The following is a 19,221-nucleotide window of genomic DNA, read 5'->3' as shown; positions in this document are numbered from 1 at the left end:
CTTAATGGATTTTATAAATTATCTAATTAGACCTGTAATATGCAATTCAAAACCACTTCATTTCCATACAGATATACAGTTCTTATAATAAATAATCATGCATTAAAATAAATATTCCAGAGACACAATATTATTGTGCTGTATAAATTCCTACAGTTTAATGTTCTTTTTATTCTAGAAATTATGAGAAGAATGTAGTGTCCTTTAAATAATTTTTTTTAGAACTATTTTGTTTTATGGCATGTGTAGTTTTCATGGTGTCAGTATTCCTTAGTAGTTCTTTTTTTGCTTTGTTTTGCAGGTTGGCTTCATGAGCTTGGAAAGCGTATTGAGTCTCCTTACTATGAGAATAATACACTAGGAGGCCCATCAATCAGAAGTGCCTATATAGCTGCCCTATATTTCACTCTGAGCAGCCTCACCAGTGTTGGGTTTGGAAATGTTTCAGCCAATACCGATGCTGAAAAGATCTTCTCCATTTGCACAATGCTGATTGGGGGTAGGTACAAATGCTAAATGCCATGTAAAATGTTTTTTGGGGGTAGAAACAAGTAAAATAGCTGCGATTTTGCCAAATTTCTTTTATAAAAAAGCACAGCAGAAAGTTTAACAAGTTTAATTTAAAAGAGCAAGGCAAGGAAATAACTTTGTTTGGTTTACACTACATAAACTCTCTTAGGAAGATATATTTATATCTTTTTGTTCAGTTGTGGTGACAAAAGACGGTGTCACACAGTAAAATGCAAACTCACATTATTGACAGTGAGAATGGCCCAGGCATGTGTTGGGGATTTTGGTCACATGGCAGGCACTTTTCTGGTCAGCTGGGTATTATGTGCATGTGAGCTCCAGTTTGGTCCCCACTGCAGTCCTGAGAACAGTGATGAGGGAAAGTGGGCAGCTCACAGGGTAATGCGTCTGTGAGCTGGTGTGTATCCACAGCTGAACAACCAGAACAGAGAGAAGGCTAGGGAGACAGGACAGAGCAAGGAAGACTGTTTGGTGAGCATTAGGTGACTCTGCCATAAACAAAAAAGCAGTTCAATTGTCATTGGTAATCATCTGGTTCAGATTAGAATCAGAGTGCAATGTTTTTCTCAAATTGAAGCTCTTAGTAGTATTTTTATTTATGTTAATTATCTAATTGTACTGTTGAGGAAAGTCATATGCTCCTTCATGGTTCCTTTCTTTCTGCTGAGACACCTGGGTACAATCAGTGAACTGGTAGCACCTGCAGACCTTTGTAAGCCAAGACCACTAGAGAAAGTACCTGCAGCTCTCTGTTTCCCCCAAAAATCAGTGGTGCTGTTTTGTAATGTGTACATCATACAGCTCAAAGATGTCACAGAGGGCATGAAGGGTAAAAGCAAATTACCACTAAAGTACTGCCTCCTGCCTCCCCTTTTTGTCTGCTTGCCTAGTTATTCTAGAAATACTAGTAGGTATTTCTCCGGGGCTAGTCAGTAAAGCCCAGGTTGTCAGCTCGTCAGCTTTGCAGAATAAATTTTCATGGTCAAAAATAAATTGGCAATTTGACACTTGAAAGCAAGCGAACAAGATGAATGACCTGTAAACTATATATTTGCAGCATAAAGTGGTATAAAAACTGATCAATTCATTATAGTCATTTCCCTAAGTCACGAAAATGAGTGGCAATAATATAATGAATCATCCAAGAATGATATAATTTTGATTTTTACAATGTCACAAAACCATAAGCAGCTCATGAATTGCTCTTGCTGGTAGCATAAAATTATAAAATTATAGTTTTGAAATACTCTGTGGTCTCTCTGCTTTGGGGTTTTCACTACATAAAATCAGTTGGAATGAAGGAAGGAGTTTTCATTTCTGTCAAGAAATCAAGAGATACCCTGTGTAAGGCAATGATGAACATTTAATACTCTTTGATATGACAGAGCTTTCATAAACTTAATAGAGTCGAACTTAAAGCATCTTATGCATTTATTTAGTCCAATTATAGCAGTTTTATTTTCATTTCTTGTATTATTAAGTAATAGAGATAATATGCTTGTGCTCTGAATAAATTGTGAAGAACTAGTCGACTGAATGTAGTAAGAGGGAACTGATGACTGAAAGACAAAGTTGCTCACAGGCAAGGAGGTAAAAGAATGGTTTTATATCTGCAAGGGTCCAGTGAACAAGATATATTCCAGGTAAAAGAGCAGAGCAGGTTGATCTCCAGGTATTTTCTTGAGGAACTGTATTTTAGATACTGTTGAGGAAAATCAGTAGGGCAAAGAAACTTGGAGTTAGCATCATACAGTGCAGATTGGTAAGCGTGCCTCAGAAAACTGTTAGGAATGAAGTACTAATCTGTACTTAAGGACATTACGCCTCTTCATTTCTTAAAACATGTTTTAGGCTATTGTTTTGGCTGATATTTATTTTAAAATTCCCTAGTGGAAAGTGATATTTTGAGAAAAATTTATGTAAGTTTTTTTAGAGTTTTTGATAAAGCCATTAGTTATGAAATTTCATAATGGGTAGGGTGAGTTAGTTAATCAGTAGTCTTTCTGTACTTCTTTAGTGTTTTTCACTGCAAATTGAAAGAATGAAGTGAATTTACTACAAACTTAAAGAAAGGTGAGGAAAGAAAAAAAAGTGTTAGCAAAGAAATAACTTATAGTATGCCTTTTTGATTTTTACTGGCCTCCTGGTATTAATTTCTATTTTGCATGAATTTGAAATTTAAATTTATAACAAGTAATATTTCGAAGATAAAACATACTGTTATACATGGTATTTCTTCTTAAAGTTGGAAAGAAAATTTACTTATTAAAATTTATCTAGAATTCCTAGGATACCCAGTATCTGTAAAATACTAATCAGATCTGTCCTCCAGCAGACAATCATACCATGTTCTGTTCTATATTCTCCATGTTATTTCAGCAAATAATGTGCAGCTTTGTATTTAAGAGATTGAAGGCCCACTATAGTAGCTTCAGTGCTCCCTAAGCAACAAAAATGTAATTTAGAATATCCATTAAAATAAAGGCCACTTTATTTTATGAAATATAGTTCCTAGAATTTTACAGAATGGAGTGATATATTTCTTACAGAAGGTAGGGTGAGTCTGTGATTATTTGATAAAGAAATCTAATGCCTGTCACAGCCAAGAATAGCTTGTCATCATAAGTAGCAGTTACCCTCGAATGTATATAGGCAATGACACATTCTACCTTAATAATAAAATTTTAGATTGTATTTGTCCCTATAATAACATCACAGAGATGTCTACACTGTCCAGGTCCTAACCTTAGAGCCTTCTGGTAGACTTAGATCACATGTGATTCTTAAATATGCATCCATACACCACCTAATGCTTTATTGCTCCCCCACTTTTTAAACTGATCATTGCATCCTTAAAGAGGCTACACTATTTCCTTAACCTATTTAGATGTGTTTGGATTAATCGTTCAGCCACAGCTGCCATATTTCTACTGTAATATCCTGTACCTAGCATTACACCAGGCCCTCACATTTTGTTCCTCAAGCTTCTGACATTAATGACACAGAAATTCACTGTACCAACATGAACAACACCTAGTTGATCTAGATGATTATTCTTAGAAATAAATTTCCAGTTATGCTTACTTTCCTTTCTAACACTCATACCTGATCCGTTTCTACCCTTTCTACACTGCAGTTCTTTATCTGTTTTTCTGCACTCTCTCCACAATAAAGACATAGATGTTGTTACTAGCTCCTTTGTGCTTTATCCAGCCTGTAAAAATTTTCTAACACTTCGAACTAAAGAATTTTCTATCTGTTCCTAACATTTAAAAGTGCATCCTTTCCTCCACCTGTTTCCCCTAGTCCCTTCCTACTCACATTGGAATTCTGTAAATTGGCATACAAGGTCAACAGCTTGTTTGTCTTGTTTAGAAACCAATTCCTTTGCCACTTCAAGGAGTCTGTCTGCTTTCTTTCAAGCACTATAAAAATAGATGTTCCTTTAGAGAAATAATCAAGCTCTTTAGTAGTTTTTTAATAAAAAATTTGTACACATCTATATTCTATATATCAGTTCAATATCACATGATAGACAGCCTAGCAGTGATTTTTCCAACTCATAATCAGCAAGCACATTTCTACATAGACAAACCCAGATGACCTGTGCCTGTAAGCATTTCTTCAATTTTGTTTCTGGTCTTTTTATTCCCAAGCCAGTATCTAATTGCAGACAAAGTCTAGGATGTCAGAACTTTCTGATAAACGATTTCTTACTATATTTGACCCTCTCAAACAACATAAAACATCAGATTGTCTGTTTGAATGTTTCTTTTAACCCAAACTTCTTCCTTAAAATAGGGTTTTTTGGACTTTTTTTCTTTAATATCTTATTCCCCAGAATGTGATACATCTCTAAATGTTATATACAACTTCATTCCACTACACATAGTCCCCATTAGTAACTGGTTTTTTTTTCTATGAGTGCTCTGAAATCTATTACATTCTATGTAGTTTCTAACTGACTATTTGAGTTAATTTTCATGCTGATTATTTCTCATCATTTCCTGAGGATACCTGCCTACATGTGTTCCTTCCAGTACCTAAAGGGATACTACAAGAAAGATGGAGAGAGACTTTTTGCGAAGGCATGTATTGATAGGGCAAGTGGGAATGGTTTTAAACTGAAAGGGAGTAGGTTTAAGTTAGATATTAGGAAGACATTCTTTACTATAAGAGTGGTGAGACACGGGAAAAGGCTGCCTAGAGAAGCTGTGAATGCCCCATGCCTGAGGTGCTGACGGCCAAATTGGATGGGGCTTTGGGCAACCTGGTCTAGTGAAAGGTGTCCCTGCCCACGGCATAGGGATTGGAACTAGATGATCTTTAAGGTTCCTTCCAACCCTGACCGTTGTATGATTCTATGATTCTGTGATTCTATGATTTTATTATTATGTTTTCCTTTTTTCTTAGACTATGAACTTTATTTGATTTTTGCTTGGTACCTTGACAGATGGAATCAGATGTTTTTCTACCCCGTTCCATGACCGTGACTGCTAGTGTCTCAAAAAAGAGAAATGAATAATCATATTAATCCTAATGTATATTACTCATGGAATCTTATATTCAAAAGCTTTATTATATCTCTCAATCGGGAAATTTGCTTTCTGTGAAGATCCTGTTGATTTTCTTTTTACGTTTTAATGATCAACAGATCACTCCACTTTGTACATAATTTCTGTGTTCTCTAGCTCTGATGCATGCCTTGGTCTTTGGCAATGTGACTGCCATAATTCAGAGGATGTACTCCAGATGGTCCCTTTATCACACAAGAACCAAGGATCTGAAGGACTTTATACGGGTCCATCACCTGCCACAGCAGCTAAAGCAAAGGATGCTTGAATATTTCCAAACCACATGGTCTGTCAATAATGGAATTGATTCCAATGAGGTAAGCAAATGAGGGAGTTTTTGTGTTTGATGGTATGAACTTAGAGTCAAGAAAAGGGGTATTATTTCTTTTGTGATGATGTGTTTTGTGTTAAAACATCAAATCATACATTAAAATTTAAATTCCTTCGTAATTCTCAAGTGCTGAAGAGGCATTAAACAGAAACTTTTTGGATGATGCCAGCAGAAATGCTACCATGAGCGGTTCTGTATTTCAGTAAATAAAATATCAACTAGGGGTTTTAGGTCTTCTTTAAAGGAGGAACTTTGATGCCCTTTCCTCGCCTTCTTCATTTTATTCTTTGCAATACTGCAAACAAGCGGTTTAGCCTTAATTTTTATGCTATTTATTTCCCTATATTTTAAAATTTTGCAGAATGTAACAGAAGAGTGAAATCAAAAGACAGATTTCTGGTGGTGTCTTTGTTTGCCTGTTTTAAATTGCTTATCAAGGTTGTGTGTTAGTATACTCCAGGAGAAATAACGGCTTCTCTCTGCTGGAGTGTTACTTGAATGTAGCACTCCCTTCAGATTTCTTGTTATCTATGTTATAAAACCCAGTGGTTTCTAAAGATAATGTGGAAATAAGCAGAAAGATTTGGATTCGAGAACATTTTTTTCCTGATAAATTCTTTCTGTTTTGTGCACAGCACAAAGAATGGGATGTTCAACAGCATCCTAGCAACAGGAGCTTAGTAAGATTCAAAGGTACAAAAATCACTTAGATGTCAAAGCTTTCCTAGGTGTGGTTAATGATCACCTTCAGCTTTTGTACCTTCTGTACCTTTAGTTGCACTGAAAGTGAGTGAAAGTACTGCTGTACTATAACTGCAGCTCTTCATTATTCGCCTCCTGTGGATAAAGTGCCTTGTCTAAGCCCACTTGGTCAAGTGTTGGCTGATTACATTGCTTAGATGCCACACCCCCTCAAACTGCAGACAAAACTATGTTTGTGGGCTTGCAGCTTGAAAGAAGTAGGAAGACTTCATGGTCTTTTAGTTTCCATAGGTTCTTCCGTTGTTCATTCACCTTGTGGCCATTCCTTTCCCACCCCTCCTTCAGTGTCCAATTACATTATAAAAAAAATGCAAAAAAGAACAACAAAACCCCGCAAATAAATAAACAAACAAACCAAACAAACAAAAAACAAAACCACCTTGCAGGGTTTTTTTAGTTATTCCTCTTTCAGTGGTTTTACCATAGAAGAAGCAACATTGTGTATTGATGAATTTTATAGAAGCATATTAAAGAAAACCTAAACTAAGTTCATGTTTGTTTTGAACAACCTACTGTGCTTTCTGAGAAGAACTTGGACAAGTTTAAATTGTGCATTAGAGGGAATTCCTACACACAGTCTGTTCACCTTTTTTTTCTTGTTTGCTTTTTCTTGTGGTTTGGGGGTTTTGGGGGTTTGTTGTTGGTTTTTTGTTTGTTTGGGTTTGTGGGGTTTTTTTGGTTTTTTTTATAAAAACATATATTTATTCACATTTTTCCTGGAATTTATCAGTGTAAAGATTCATTAAGGTATACCACATGTCTCATCAAGGGGATAAGAAAAATGAAAGGGAAGTATTTGCATCAGTATGACACGTAGAGCGCTACCAAATCATGTCACTTCTGCAAAAGTGGAAACAAATTATTTTACACTTTTTCTCTTTTCACCCTTTTTTTTTTTCTTGACAGCTTTTAAAAGACTTTCCAGACGAGCTACGTTCAGACATCACCATGCACTTGAACAAGGAGATTTTGCAGCTCTCCCTTTTTGAGTGTGCCAGCCGTGGTTGCCTCAGGTCTCTGTCTCTGCACATCAAAACCTCCTTCTGTGCTCCCGGGGAATACCTCCTCCGGCAGGGAGATGCCCTGCAAGCGATCTACTTTGTGTGCTCAGGTTCCATGGAAGTCCTGAAGGACAGCACGGTGCTGGCAATTCTCGGTATGTTCACAGTCATAGATTCAAAGAGGAAGAATGGTCCCCCAATGTAGGAGGACCTTCACTACTAACATGTGGCTTAGTTTGCCCTAGTAGTCTGATGAGAAAGTGTTTGTTTAATTTTACTATTCTTATTCTATGGACATCCTTTTTTTTTTTTTTTTTAGCTTAAATTTCCTTATTTTTTGACTTAAGGAGCTTTCAATTGCTGGATTGTTAGCTGTGCAATATTTCACATGTATCCTGATTTTCTTATATTTATTCTGTCTCCTTTCATGTAAAGAGGTACTTGCTAGCTTTTGTGACAAATTGCTACTTTCAACTTAATTTGATGATGGTATTGACAACTCAACGTTGGTTATCAATTCCCAAAATTTCATGAAAATTAGTGGCCAGACAATGCTCCCACTAATGCTCCCAGATGAAAGAAAGCAATTTGAGCCTACTGTCAGTCTTTGACACATGTGTGTGAACACCCCTTGCAGTAAAGCCTTGTGGTAAAAAACAAGCATTGTTGGCTCTGCTCCCCGGAGCTATTTCTTCATGCTAACTGCTGGCTGCAGTCGTCTGGGTATATTAGAACAGAGAAAGGCCAGAAGTTCAGTTCGAATAAATTTTGTTTAGCTGTTGCGGGCAAAATGACTGTTTTGACTTATTGAGTTTTAAGCAACTCTATCTGTACATTTCTGTGATTTGCCTCAATCTAATGCCTACTAAAGATATTCTCTTTATCTTCAGCTAAAAGATGATTAGACTTGTCTGAGCTAGGGTTTATAATGTGTTTTGGTAAAGTAAAATAGAACATTTTGCTCTGAAAGTAGAGAATTATTTTATTATGATTTTAATGTCTCTTTAGATTTAAATGTTTTCTTCTTTCTAATAACTTCTAATATTCTTATAAAACAGAGTTAAAAAGAACATTTCCTTTTTTTGCTTTCCTTCCTGTATTGTGGGATTGTACTAGGCTGTTGATAATGGAAGCTTCTGGTCCTCTGTAATTTAATCTCCTTAATTTTACTAGCATGCATTTGATTGGTGTTTTTTTAGAATATAAATGTGATACAGGTCCCATTTGTTTCAGAACTCTTTTATTCTATTACATTTACAGTCCATATCACTCATCACTAATTTGTTATTGGTAAGTTTTAGAATCTCTTGATTTCATTGGGTCACATAGGTCAAAGATATAAAATATGGCTTAGAAAAAAACATAAGCTTAAAGCCAGCAAAACATCAAGAGCTACCTCCACTGGAACTATAATTTCATTAATGATTCCATCTTCAGGCACTTCTGAAAATGTTAATGAAAACATCATTGTGTAATGGTGACAATCAAAACAATAAGAAAGAGATTAGTGGATTTCTGAGAGAAGTTAATGAAATCATAATGAAAAAAACATAAACATAACACAGTGAAATAATGTTTCATTACAGTGAATGGGAGCTTCATCATTTAAACCTAATTAACACTAGCAGAAGGTGAATGCGTCAAAAATGTAGGTCCCTATGAGAAATTGTGCTGTCTAAATCCAAAAGAGCATTTTTTTTCCCTGATGCTGCTGGGTTACTTGCAGTTCCCAGAATATTTCTTAATTCTGTCCTGATTCTAATTCTAGTGGATTAGTTTTTGTTTACTGAACCATTCTCACTAACAAGCAGTACCGTAACAATTCAATGAAATGCTCTCATTAAATATATATTTGGTTCCTCTTGAGACTATTACTTTACATCTAATTATGATGGTTAGGATATATTTTATAGGAAAATATGTTTTAATGTGACTTATGTACTGTTTGAACATATATCTTTGATTTGTTAAAAATAGTAGCCATAAGTTATTTTAAAAATATCCATAATGAGGACATATAACTTTGACTGCATGTCCCAGCTATATTAACAAACAGATATGTCTGTAGAAATATTCATATTTAAGTTTGTTCTCCAATTAAAAAAAAAATAAAAAAGAGATACTAGGAATAACTGAAATGATTGTTATGTAACAAATGTTGACATTTCAGGTACAATAATTTTACCACTTCATTAATTCTACATGAAACTTTGGTACTACCTACAGACTGCTATACAATTTTCATTTGAAAAGGAAACATACATTAGCATTACCAAATCAATTGCAGTGTCTTTCAGGCTGACGTTATTTCATCAAACACTATAACTATAATCAGATAAAAATCTAATATTTTTCCAAAATATTTATGCGTTATTGATACTAATACTGTATCTAATTGTGTGTCTAAAAAGTTTATAATTCGGATGTTTTTAGCATATTTGAAATACTTTTTCACTTGTCCATATTAACAGCCAGCAATAGATTAACATTACAAGCCCTCTGCTTAATATAAACAAGGAAATCTAAGGAACTGTTGATATTTACAGTAAAGTGAAAATATGTATAACTGCTTAACTTTACACTATATTTTATTATGTCAGCAATACATCGTGTGATGAGCAATTATAAATGTTATTGTCACCTATCAAGTTTCCCTTACTCAGACTGGTCTAAGCTCATACTAATTCTTATTTATACTATTTGAGATTTTTAAGAGACCTCAAAGTAGCAATAATGTATGTATATTCCTAGCATAAAAGAAAATCCCTTCCTATGCTGGGTTTATGATAAGCTCTTTTGAGAAAGTTTTTCAAGCTCCCTGTAAAGAGAAAACATGGTATTTTAAGGTACTAAAAAGTGATATTTTAAAGTATAAAACTATCCTATTTAACAAGCTTCAGGGATAGTTGGTTGTTTAGTTTAACTTACCCTTCAAGATCACCATTTCCTGTGTAATATAGAGTTGGAATCACTGCTAGGTGTATTTTCATATTTGACAGTCTTAACTTATTAATCACAGAATAATGTAAGATTGCCAGGGACCTTTGGAAGATACCCAACCTAAACCTGCTTAAAATGGCCGTATTAGCTCAGCTTTCTCAGGGCCACGTACAGGCAAGTTTTGAACATCTCCAAGGCTGCTAACAATTCCACAGCCTCTCTAAGCAGCCTGTTCCACTATTTGACCAGCCTCATCATGATTTAATTTCCTGATTTATAAAGAGAATTTCATTTGTTACAACCTATGCCCAGTATCTCTCAGTACCCTGTGCACCCTGAAGAGAAGTTTAGCTCTGTTTTCTGTACACTTTTCTGTTAGGCTATTGAAGGTAATATCCTTCCTTTGCCTTCTCTTTGTAAGGTGGAACTATACCCACTTTTTTCAGTCTTTCCTTGTACATTGTGCTCTTTAGTCTCTGATCATCTTGGTAGATGATCTTCTGGACTTACTGTAATATGTCAATATTCTGTCTTGTACTGGGAAGCCCAAAACTGGACACAGTGCTCCAGATGTGGTATGTCAAGTGATATATAGAGGAAAAGAGTTACTTCCTGGGACTTGATGGCTGTATACTTGCTAATGCTGCACAGGAGGTTCTTGGACTTTGTTGCAAGGACACATTTTCTGGCTCATGTTCAGCTTATCCACAAGGACCTCCCAGTCCTTTTCTGCAGAGCTGCTGTCCAGCTGATCAGTCCCCAGTCCATACTGCTGCAGTGAGCTTTTTCATCCCAGGTGTAGGACTTGGCATTTGGTTTTGTTAAACTTCATGATGTTCCTATCAGCCATTTTGTCTTTCTTTGAGGTCCCCCTGAATAGCAGCTTTGCCCTTCAGCGTATCGACCACTCCCCCCAGTTTGGTATGGCCTATAACTTGCTAAGAATGCACTCCATCACACTCTCCAGGTCTTTAACAAAGACCATCTGTGTTAAATTTTGTGGAGGACTTGTGGTTCAAGGACTGAAGTTTGGAATTTATACCTCAGATCAAATGTTTATGGAAGCTTTTCCTTACAAAATTTTTGTGCTCTTCAATATATGGTCATTTGTAGGCTTTAATACATTGAGTATTCTAAGGCAGTCTTGCCCATAAATGGAAATACAATGGCTTGTATACATCATGAAGTACAGCTGTGCAGCCATAGTTATCATAGATTTTGAATGTTTTGCAATCCAAATTGTAAGTAAAAGGGTAATTTGAATGGTGATCTACACTCACTTGTGTCATTGTTAAAATGCTATCTTAACAGCTGCCTGCTTTAACACAGACACACACACACACACAAAATCCTTATGACAGCTATTTTGAAAAACAAAATTGCACTTGCTATTTGTTACCAGTGTAAATCTGCATTTTACACATATCTACTTTATTGCTCCCTTAATCAGTTAGTTACCTTTCTGGAAATTAGTTTGTACCTCCAATTAATTGCATATAAAGTTGCAGCTGCAAAAAACCCCAAAACAATAAAAAGAAGGATATTAGTCTAAGATCCTTTAGAAAGTTACTAATTAAAGAATGCAGTAGTAACAATGGGATTTCAGGTTATATTAAACATATGATTCAAAAAAGAAGTAAAGAATTTATACTCTGAAGATAATTATTTTTGTATTCTCTTTTAGGTAAAGGAGATTTAATTGGAGCAAACCTCTCCATTAGGGATCAGGTTATTAAAACAAATGCGGATGTTAAAGCTCTAACATACTGTGACCTCCAGTGTATTATCCTCAAAGGTCTCTTTGAAGTGCTCGACCTTTACCCAGAGTATGCTCACAAGTTTGTTGAAGACATACAGCATGATCTCACGTATAATCTAAGAGAAGGCCATGAAAGTGATGTAAGTATCTTTAAAGATCTCTGCAGTTATTGTTACCTTTAAGATGTTTCTCATACTTTACTAATTTCTTATAATTTTGACACAGTAAAGATATAATATACAGATTTTGTTAAAAGGGCTGCTCATTCCGTTTGTTTGATAATTCAGACATTACCTACATGAGTTGCTTATCAATGGGTCAGATCATAAACCTTGAACAAGTTCTCTGCTTCTCATTTTTCCATAGAAAACCTCATCCGTGAAAGAATATTATCCTTTAATATTTTTTTTTCATTTTTTGCTTATGTTTAAAACAAGTCATATAAATCATGTGTCCAAATAAAGGTATTTCACTATACCTTTTCTAGAAGCTCATGTGCCAGCCTAATGAGCATTCATTTTATACATTGATTAACACTTGTTAGTTAAGAATGTCATCACACACAGTCAAAATGAGAAACAGTTGTTTCTCACACACTGCAATGAAGATGTGTTTTTCCATGTAAATGAGTACTTAAATTTGGAAAAAACCCCACAAACAAAAAAAACCAACCAAACAAAAAATCCAACAAGAAATTCCAGATAAAGCCCTCCTGGAAGGCTTCAGTACAGACTTACTAAAGTACTTTCACTGATCTTATATAGAAAATATGTATATATTCAGATTTTAATAATGAAAAGCTTTGATGACATCTTTTTCTTTTCTGACTTTACCGTATAAACGCACGAAGACAGTTATAGCTAAACTTTCAGCCCGGTGTTTAACAGTTCAGCTATATGTCTTTGTATTCTGCTTCTCTTTACACAGAGAGAAGTCACATTGAAAGAATATGAAAGGACACTAGGCTACTATCCAGATAGGGGATGAAGGTAATGCCAAGGAAGAGTGCACCAAAGTCCTTTTCAGTTCAAAACCCCAATGAATTTGATATGTGGTCTGATTTTTCTACGTAAGCTTCTTACTAGGTGTACTCTGGTGCCAATGTTTCCACAGCAACACTCTGTTAAACCATTGTAGCCAAAAGAAGCCCATATATAAATGCAAACTTCTGAAGAGGAAAATAATCAGGACATTTCATTTGTTTGTCTCTTGAAATATCTCCAAACTTCCTGCTGCTGAAGGCAGCAGCTGAAAGTACACATCTGTTCTGAGAGCCTGGTGATTAGTTTGTATAACCAACATATTTCCCTTGGGGAGGAATGCTTAATCTGAAAGGAGTATAACTCCATGTAAAGACAGAGTTTGAAGCTATTTGCATTCCCTTCTACAGTTTTGCCAAGGAACTTGGTGGATCCACACAATGTATTCCTTCATGCTTTTCTGTATGATGGCAAGTCTTGCGATCACTCTCTCAACTGCATTCAGCTTTTATAAATTCAGGGACCACTCTTCCCAATTAGAGTAAGTTGGGTGATGTACAGACTCTCCACTGAGAGCAAGCTGACAGCAGCTTGAAGTTGAGTGCACAGACAGGAAAAGAACCTCTTCCACACTCTCTGAGGGATTTAAAGCAGTGCAGGACATAGCCAGGTAAATTTTCTGCTTCAAAGAAGAAAATATTTAGAGCATTTGTGAATATACACCATATCTTGATGGTATAATTTGTTATCTTAAAATCAGAGGGAAAAAAAAATCCTGACAATGAGTAGCATCCAGTGTCACGGGCAGATACAGAGAACCCAAGACAAATTGTCAGTGTCACTTTCTCCTACGTCTTCCAGTTAACTGTGCCCTCCACTGGTAATTCTATGCAGCAGAACATACCTCAGTCATGTGCATCTGATTTCTTATCCAAGCATTTTGCTTATCAATAAGGGTCATGAGCAGGAATAAAGTGGTCAAAAATTGTACCACCACAAAAAGAGGGCTCAACAAATGAAGGAAGATATCTATGTCAGTAGCAAGTGTGCCTGGTCAACCACTCACTCTGGTTCACATGGAAAATACCTGTCTCCATTAATATAATTTGCAAACAGAAATAATTTGAGTTGCCTGACAGTTTACTCTCAGGGAAAAGTAAGAAGAAGGTTTTTTACAACTTGTGGGTATGTTATGATGACTTCTTTCTTCTTCTTTTGTTTTCGTTTGTTTGGGTTTTTTTTAAATACAACACTACTTCTTGGGAATGATGCTATGGGAGAGTTTGGCAGCTATGACACTGTAATCTTGTTTCCCTTTCCCTAATACAGGGAGATTTTACTTTTCAGAGTATTTGTGACTTCTGCAGCTTTATGGAATTTTGGGTTTGGAGAACATTTCTGTAGGTAAACAGAATTGTTGATTCATTTCAATAAGTCTGTTTCTCACTTTCTTGTTCTTGGATGTTTTAAATTACTGTAAATTTGCAACCTAACGTGAATTTAATGCTTCTGAAAATAGATCAGTAACAGTACTTAGGGTCAGGTGAGTTGCAGGGTGAAAGCATGAATTTCCCCACTAGGATTTGTGAAGTGCCTTTCAATCCTGACCTAAAATATTATTGCATTTTCAGTCACAGTCCACCAAAACTTCCTTAGATTGTAAAGTTTTTAACACTTTAAGCCATCATTAAAAAGCTGAGGCTGGAGAATGCAGTCCTGGTGATCCATTATCTCCTTCCCTCCTTCCTTGTGCTCTTTGAACTGTTCATTGCACACAAAATTGAATTGAACTGAATTAAAAGTAGGGACAAAAGTCATATGTAGTTTCCTGATCCTGAAGTGTCAAAATTGAATACTTGGCACTAGATCACATAGCTTCCCTACCCACACAGAAACCTCTAGGAAATCATTTTAAATTTGTTTTCTGGGTTCATTTGCAAGTCTAAGAGGGTATATAATGATGTGCTCCGTCTGCATTAAAATCCAAGTAAGGTGTAAAAGTGGAAAAGACTGAGGACTTTCACAGCTGTGTCACTTTTCAATAAAATAAGGAGGAGATGCAACCAGATTTCCCAGTTACAAGTAGAAACTGTAGCTGCCTGGTTATAGAAATATTGACAATTTTGTTTAACTAGTCTTGGAAGAAAAGCTCAGATTTTAAATAGGAAACTGGCAAATATTTCAGTCTCTAATGAGTAACAACAGATAGAGAAACAAAGACACAAAATCACGGAGATGAAGTTTCAGTGGTTCCTCATGATAACTCATGATAGCCAGCAATTGCTAAGTGATCTATGATTATAACCATTAATGTGTATGCAGTCTGCAGTGTATGCAGTCATATTGGTAGTACTATTATGCCATTTTTTATATATTCTCATCACAGCAAGATGTGAATAGGAAAAGAGTTTTTGTGTTCATTGTATATATTCTGACCTTTCCTCTCTTTGCTGCCTTTTGATCAACAAACCTGTAACTGTTTTTGTAAATGTATTCAATTATTTGAGGACATCTAGAAAAATCTAATTCGTTTGGTAGCTGGAGTTGTGACATTAAAACAATTCAGCCATTTCAACCAATTTTTCTAAGTCTGTGACTATGATGTCATAGTAAGGAAATAGTTTGCTAAGTCACGCAGATTTTGACACATACCTCACCCCATCTATATAATTTTGCACTATATATCACAGACTTCAAATCGAGCAGGTTTGATATCTGATTTAATAAAGCTAAACACTTATAAGAAAGCTCTTAAAACATATTATACATATATATGAAAGAAACTGGCAATTATTTTGTAATCCACCAGCCTTGGAAAATGTGTTATTTTATATATTTAGAGAGTAGTAACAGCTGTTCATAACTCTGAATTATCCTATGAAGAACTCAGAATAAGTAAATATTTGCATGATATCTTTGTGGACTTGGTAACAGTTTACTGTTTCTGATTATTTCTTGTGTCCATGAAGAAGCATCTACAGTGCAGACAACATTATTTAGATAAAAACAAACAAAAACAACAAAAATGAACAAACAAAACAAAAATAAAAATAAAAAAAAAAAGTCTGGTTACAGCCACACTGATAAAAAGAACAAGAAGCCTCCTTGGCATCTAAGCAATCTCTCAAGCTGTAATGAAGTCCCAAAGGAAGACAAGACACATGCAGGCACAATCTTTGTCTCACTAAAGCTCTATCAATGTGTGTCATTTTCAAAAAGAAGTGATTATATCCCTGAAGAGTCAAAAATCTGTGCTTGTAGACAGGACTCGTAACTAATAGGAAACTACTTTTCCTTTCGTGGCCTTAAAAGTAGTGTTCTGCCTCTTATAAAAGCTTCCCTTCCCCCTGCCTCCAAAGAAGGAGAAGCTACTCTCTTTAAAATGAAAATACTCAGCCTCTGAAGCACGGGGAAGGACTGCTTCCACCAGTGCATCGCAGTGTAAATGAAACACAATGACAAAGATAAAAGACATTCATAAAAAAATGGTAGATTCTTCCTCCAGTTGAGAACATGGAGTCTTACTGCAGCTTAGCCAGGCTCCTTGATAATAATATAAATAAATAGACAAATACATTTTAAAAGGCAATCAAATAACCAAGAAGCATAAAAGCAAAGAATTCCCCCTTCACTCTGAAAGGCATTGTATGACAAAATGGGGATTAATTCTTGTCCTTTGGAAAGACTGGTGTTTAGAATTTATTAAATTTTAATGAATGAGATGTGAGGGGTTTTTAATATAATAAAGTTCAGGTTCTTATTAGCAATACCTAAGAAATTACAAGAGGTGCTCCTCATTTTCTATTGGGAAGCCTGACAACTGGCCAGATCAATTGCTTATAAAGGTGAAAACAGCTCTGAGCTTTCTGATTCATTCCAGCTAAGCATTAAGCAAGTATTTTAAAAGCCTGTCTGTAATTCCACCTTATTTTATTTTAATTGGTTTATTTCTAAACTCTTATCTTTCTTTGGGCTAACTGCTCTTGTAGTCAGAAAATGGATAGCAAAAAATATTTGAATGCAAGCACAAAATTCAGATTAAATTCTGCCTATCCGCTGTCTGTTTTTCAGCTACTAGATTACATATTTGACATGTATTCATTCTTGCCTCTTTAGTCATGCTTTTTCTAGATATTCGAGTACAGTTTGCCTGAATTTATGAATGCTACTTTCCAATATACTAATAACTCAGAAGGATTTTTTTCTATTACATATTTATTTATTATGAATCGTCAATGAAAATAGCGTGACATGATTTTTTTAATACATCTACTGTCTACATAATAAAAAGTATTTCACTTTAAAGAAGAAGTTATCCTATTTGTTATTCTACAGATATTAAGGAAAAAAATAATTTGGGGTTTTGTTATAGTTGCTTTTATTCTTAGCAAGTGTTGCAAGATAAGAAAACCTGATAGAAACTTCAGTCACATAATTATTTAATGATTTGTTTAACTTTCAAAGCAAAAAAAAACCCTTATATTTCTTGGTTATTACCAATGTGTTTATAATAAAACCTATGCACTGGAAAAAATGAATTTCCAAACCAGCTCTTACAACACTGTTATACTTAGTCACAATTCCTCTACCCAAACCTAGATCATAGCTCATCCTGTACACTGCAGGACAAACACAGGCTGTAAAATATTTTTCATAATAATTTCCATAGAACATTCCCCAAATAATTCCAACCACCTTTTTAATAGAGGAGCTGGTTTTGTTAGATTATCCAGTAGCAGTGTAGGAAGAAGTTTTTTCCCTTAAAAAAGTTAAAATGTCTTTAACATTTAGAGTGCAGTTTGATAACTTTGAGGAAAACTTGTCATTTTTAAATAAGCTTACATGCAGTTAAGTGCCCACCTTTGTCAATAGCTTGACTGGCAGAAGACTGTGTACTGTTATTGCAGGTGTAACTCACTGGTGTTTATTGTCCATGGCACAATAGGTATAAATTCTGCAAAATAAGTGACCAATAAATGGCAATTTTTGTGCTTCTATACAAGAATTATTACAAAAGGTAGAATATAGAAGTGAATAAATCACCTAAAGCAACAGAAGTCTAGTACTATATCTGTATGATTATTCTGGGGAAATAAAAGCAAAAGCAAAACCAAAACCGAAAAAACTGAAATAATTATGAAACTGTGAACCAACTGTTTATGATGTTTCTTTTTAATCCATGTGCACATGGGTCCTGTTGTTCTAATTGTTCTCTTGGAAGCCCTAAGTGACTGATGGCTGAGCATCCACTGCTTTCTGCCTGACAGACATCATATTTTCATTTCTCCGTTGTATCACTGGATGTGAGAAGGAGTCTGCAAACTTCTCAACTTCTCAGTGATTGTAGTATAGGAATGAAGGTGCTCCTCATACTGTCAGAAACTAAATTAATCTTAAAACTCTGAACATATAATTAACTTTGAGACATGACTCCTGACTCCTACCTCTGTGCATGGACTATTCTCCAATTAGTGCTGCTGTGAAATACAGCTCAGGGCTTTCACATTGGACAAGCTACTCAGATCTTTCCTTTATGCTTCAGGGACATTGGGAATATTTTTTCCTTCTTCCCTCTCTCTCTCCCTCTCCCTCTTCCCAAAGTAAGTTATCCTATTGCTGAACAAGGCAAGACTCACACAATGTCACTTACACAACTTACACAACTTCTATATTCCTATGGAACAAGTTATGCAGCTGTCGATGGATGTAAGCACTGAAAAAAAAAAGAAAATAAACAAAAACCACTAAACACCACAGAGCAGTTAGTTCACCTGTTTTACACTTAATTTCTGATTTTAAATGGATGAGAAGTAGTTTGGGAATAAACTTTGTCCTCTAACTCTCTGCAAGATATTTCACAGGTCTCCTATCCGTATTCATGACAGCAAGCATCTTTTGGTGGATCTTTGGCTATTTAAGGTGGATACTGGTTTCAGACAACAAAATCTACCTCCTTCCTGTGCAGTGTTACAGTCATCCCTCCTCCACTCCTTCAGCCTGGCAATTACCTCCTTCACTTAGTATGGGAGCAGGGCTGACCTGGAGCTACAGTGCAAGCCAGGTTTGACTCCTTTTTATAGTCTGGTAGGTCATAAAGCTTGTTTAATAGCAGTCATTGCTGAGCATGATGTGTGGTGCCTCTGAGCCATCAGTTCACCCAGTAACCCACAAGATAATCATCTCACTATCATGTTTCTAATATACCTTTCAATATGGTACACCGCTGAGAAATAACGCAACAAGGAAACATGTAATTCAAAAAGGATAGACTGGTATGCCTTTTCTCTTGCAGACTTGGTGGTCTTTTCATTTTCTTTCCTCGTATCTTCACCTGAAGAATTTT

At 35.5% G+C, this 19,221-nt stretch overlaps 1 protein-coding gene across 3 annotated transcripts in view; it reads left to right on the top strand.

Moving 5' to 3' along the window:
• Window positions 1-19,221, top strand: part of KCNH8 (potassium voltage-gated channel subfamily H member 8) — a 174,302-nt gene that overhangs the window by 126,168 nt on the left and 28,913 nt on the right. For all 3 annotated transcript variants that reach the window (XM_027717440.2, XM_027717439.2, XM_039390639.1), the window contains exons 8-11: window positions 302-499; window positions 5,223-5,422; window positions 7,105-7,354; window positions 11,824-12,038. In XM_027717440.2, coding sequence (XP_027573241.1) covers window positions 302-499; window positions 5,223-5,422; window positions 7,105-7,354; window positions 11,824-12,038 — 863 coding nt within the window. The remainder of the gene's footprint in view (window positions 1-301; window positions 500-5,222; window positions 5,423-7,104; window positions 7,355-11,823; window positions 12,039-19,221) is intronic.

The sequence above is a fragment of the Pipra filicauda genome, unplaced genomic scaffold (assembly GCF_003945595.2).
Source record: "Pipra filicauda isolate LSUMZ 115617 unplaced genomic scaffold, ASM394559v2 scaffold84_size4826128_pilon, whole genome shotgun sequence".
NCBI classification, from domain to species: Eukaryota; Metazoa; Chordata; class Aves; order Passeriformes; family Pipridae; genus Pipra; species Pipra filicauda.
The sequence above is the reverse complement of the archived record's forward strand: the minus strand, read 5'-3'. Positions and strand labels throughout refer to the sequence as shown.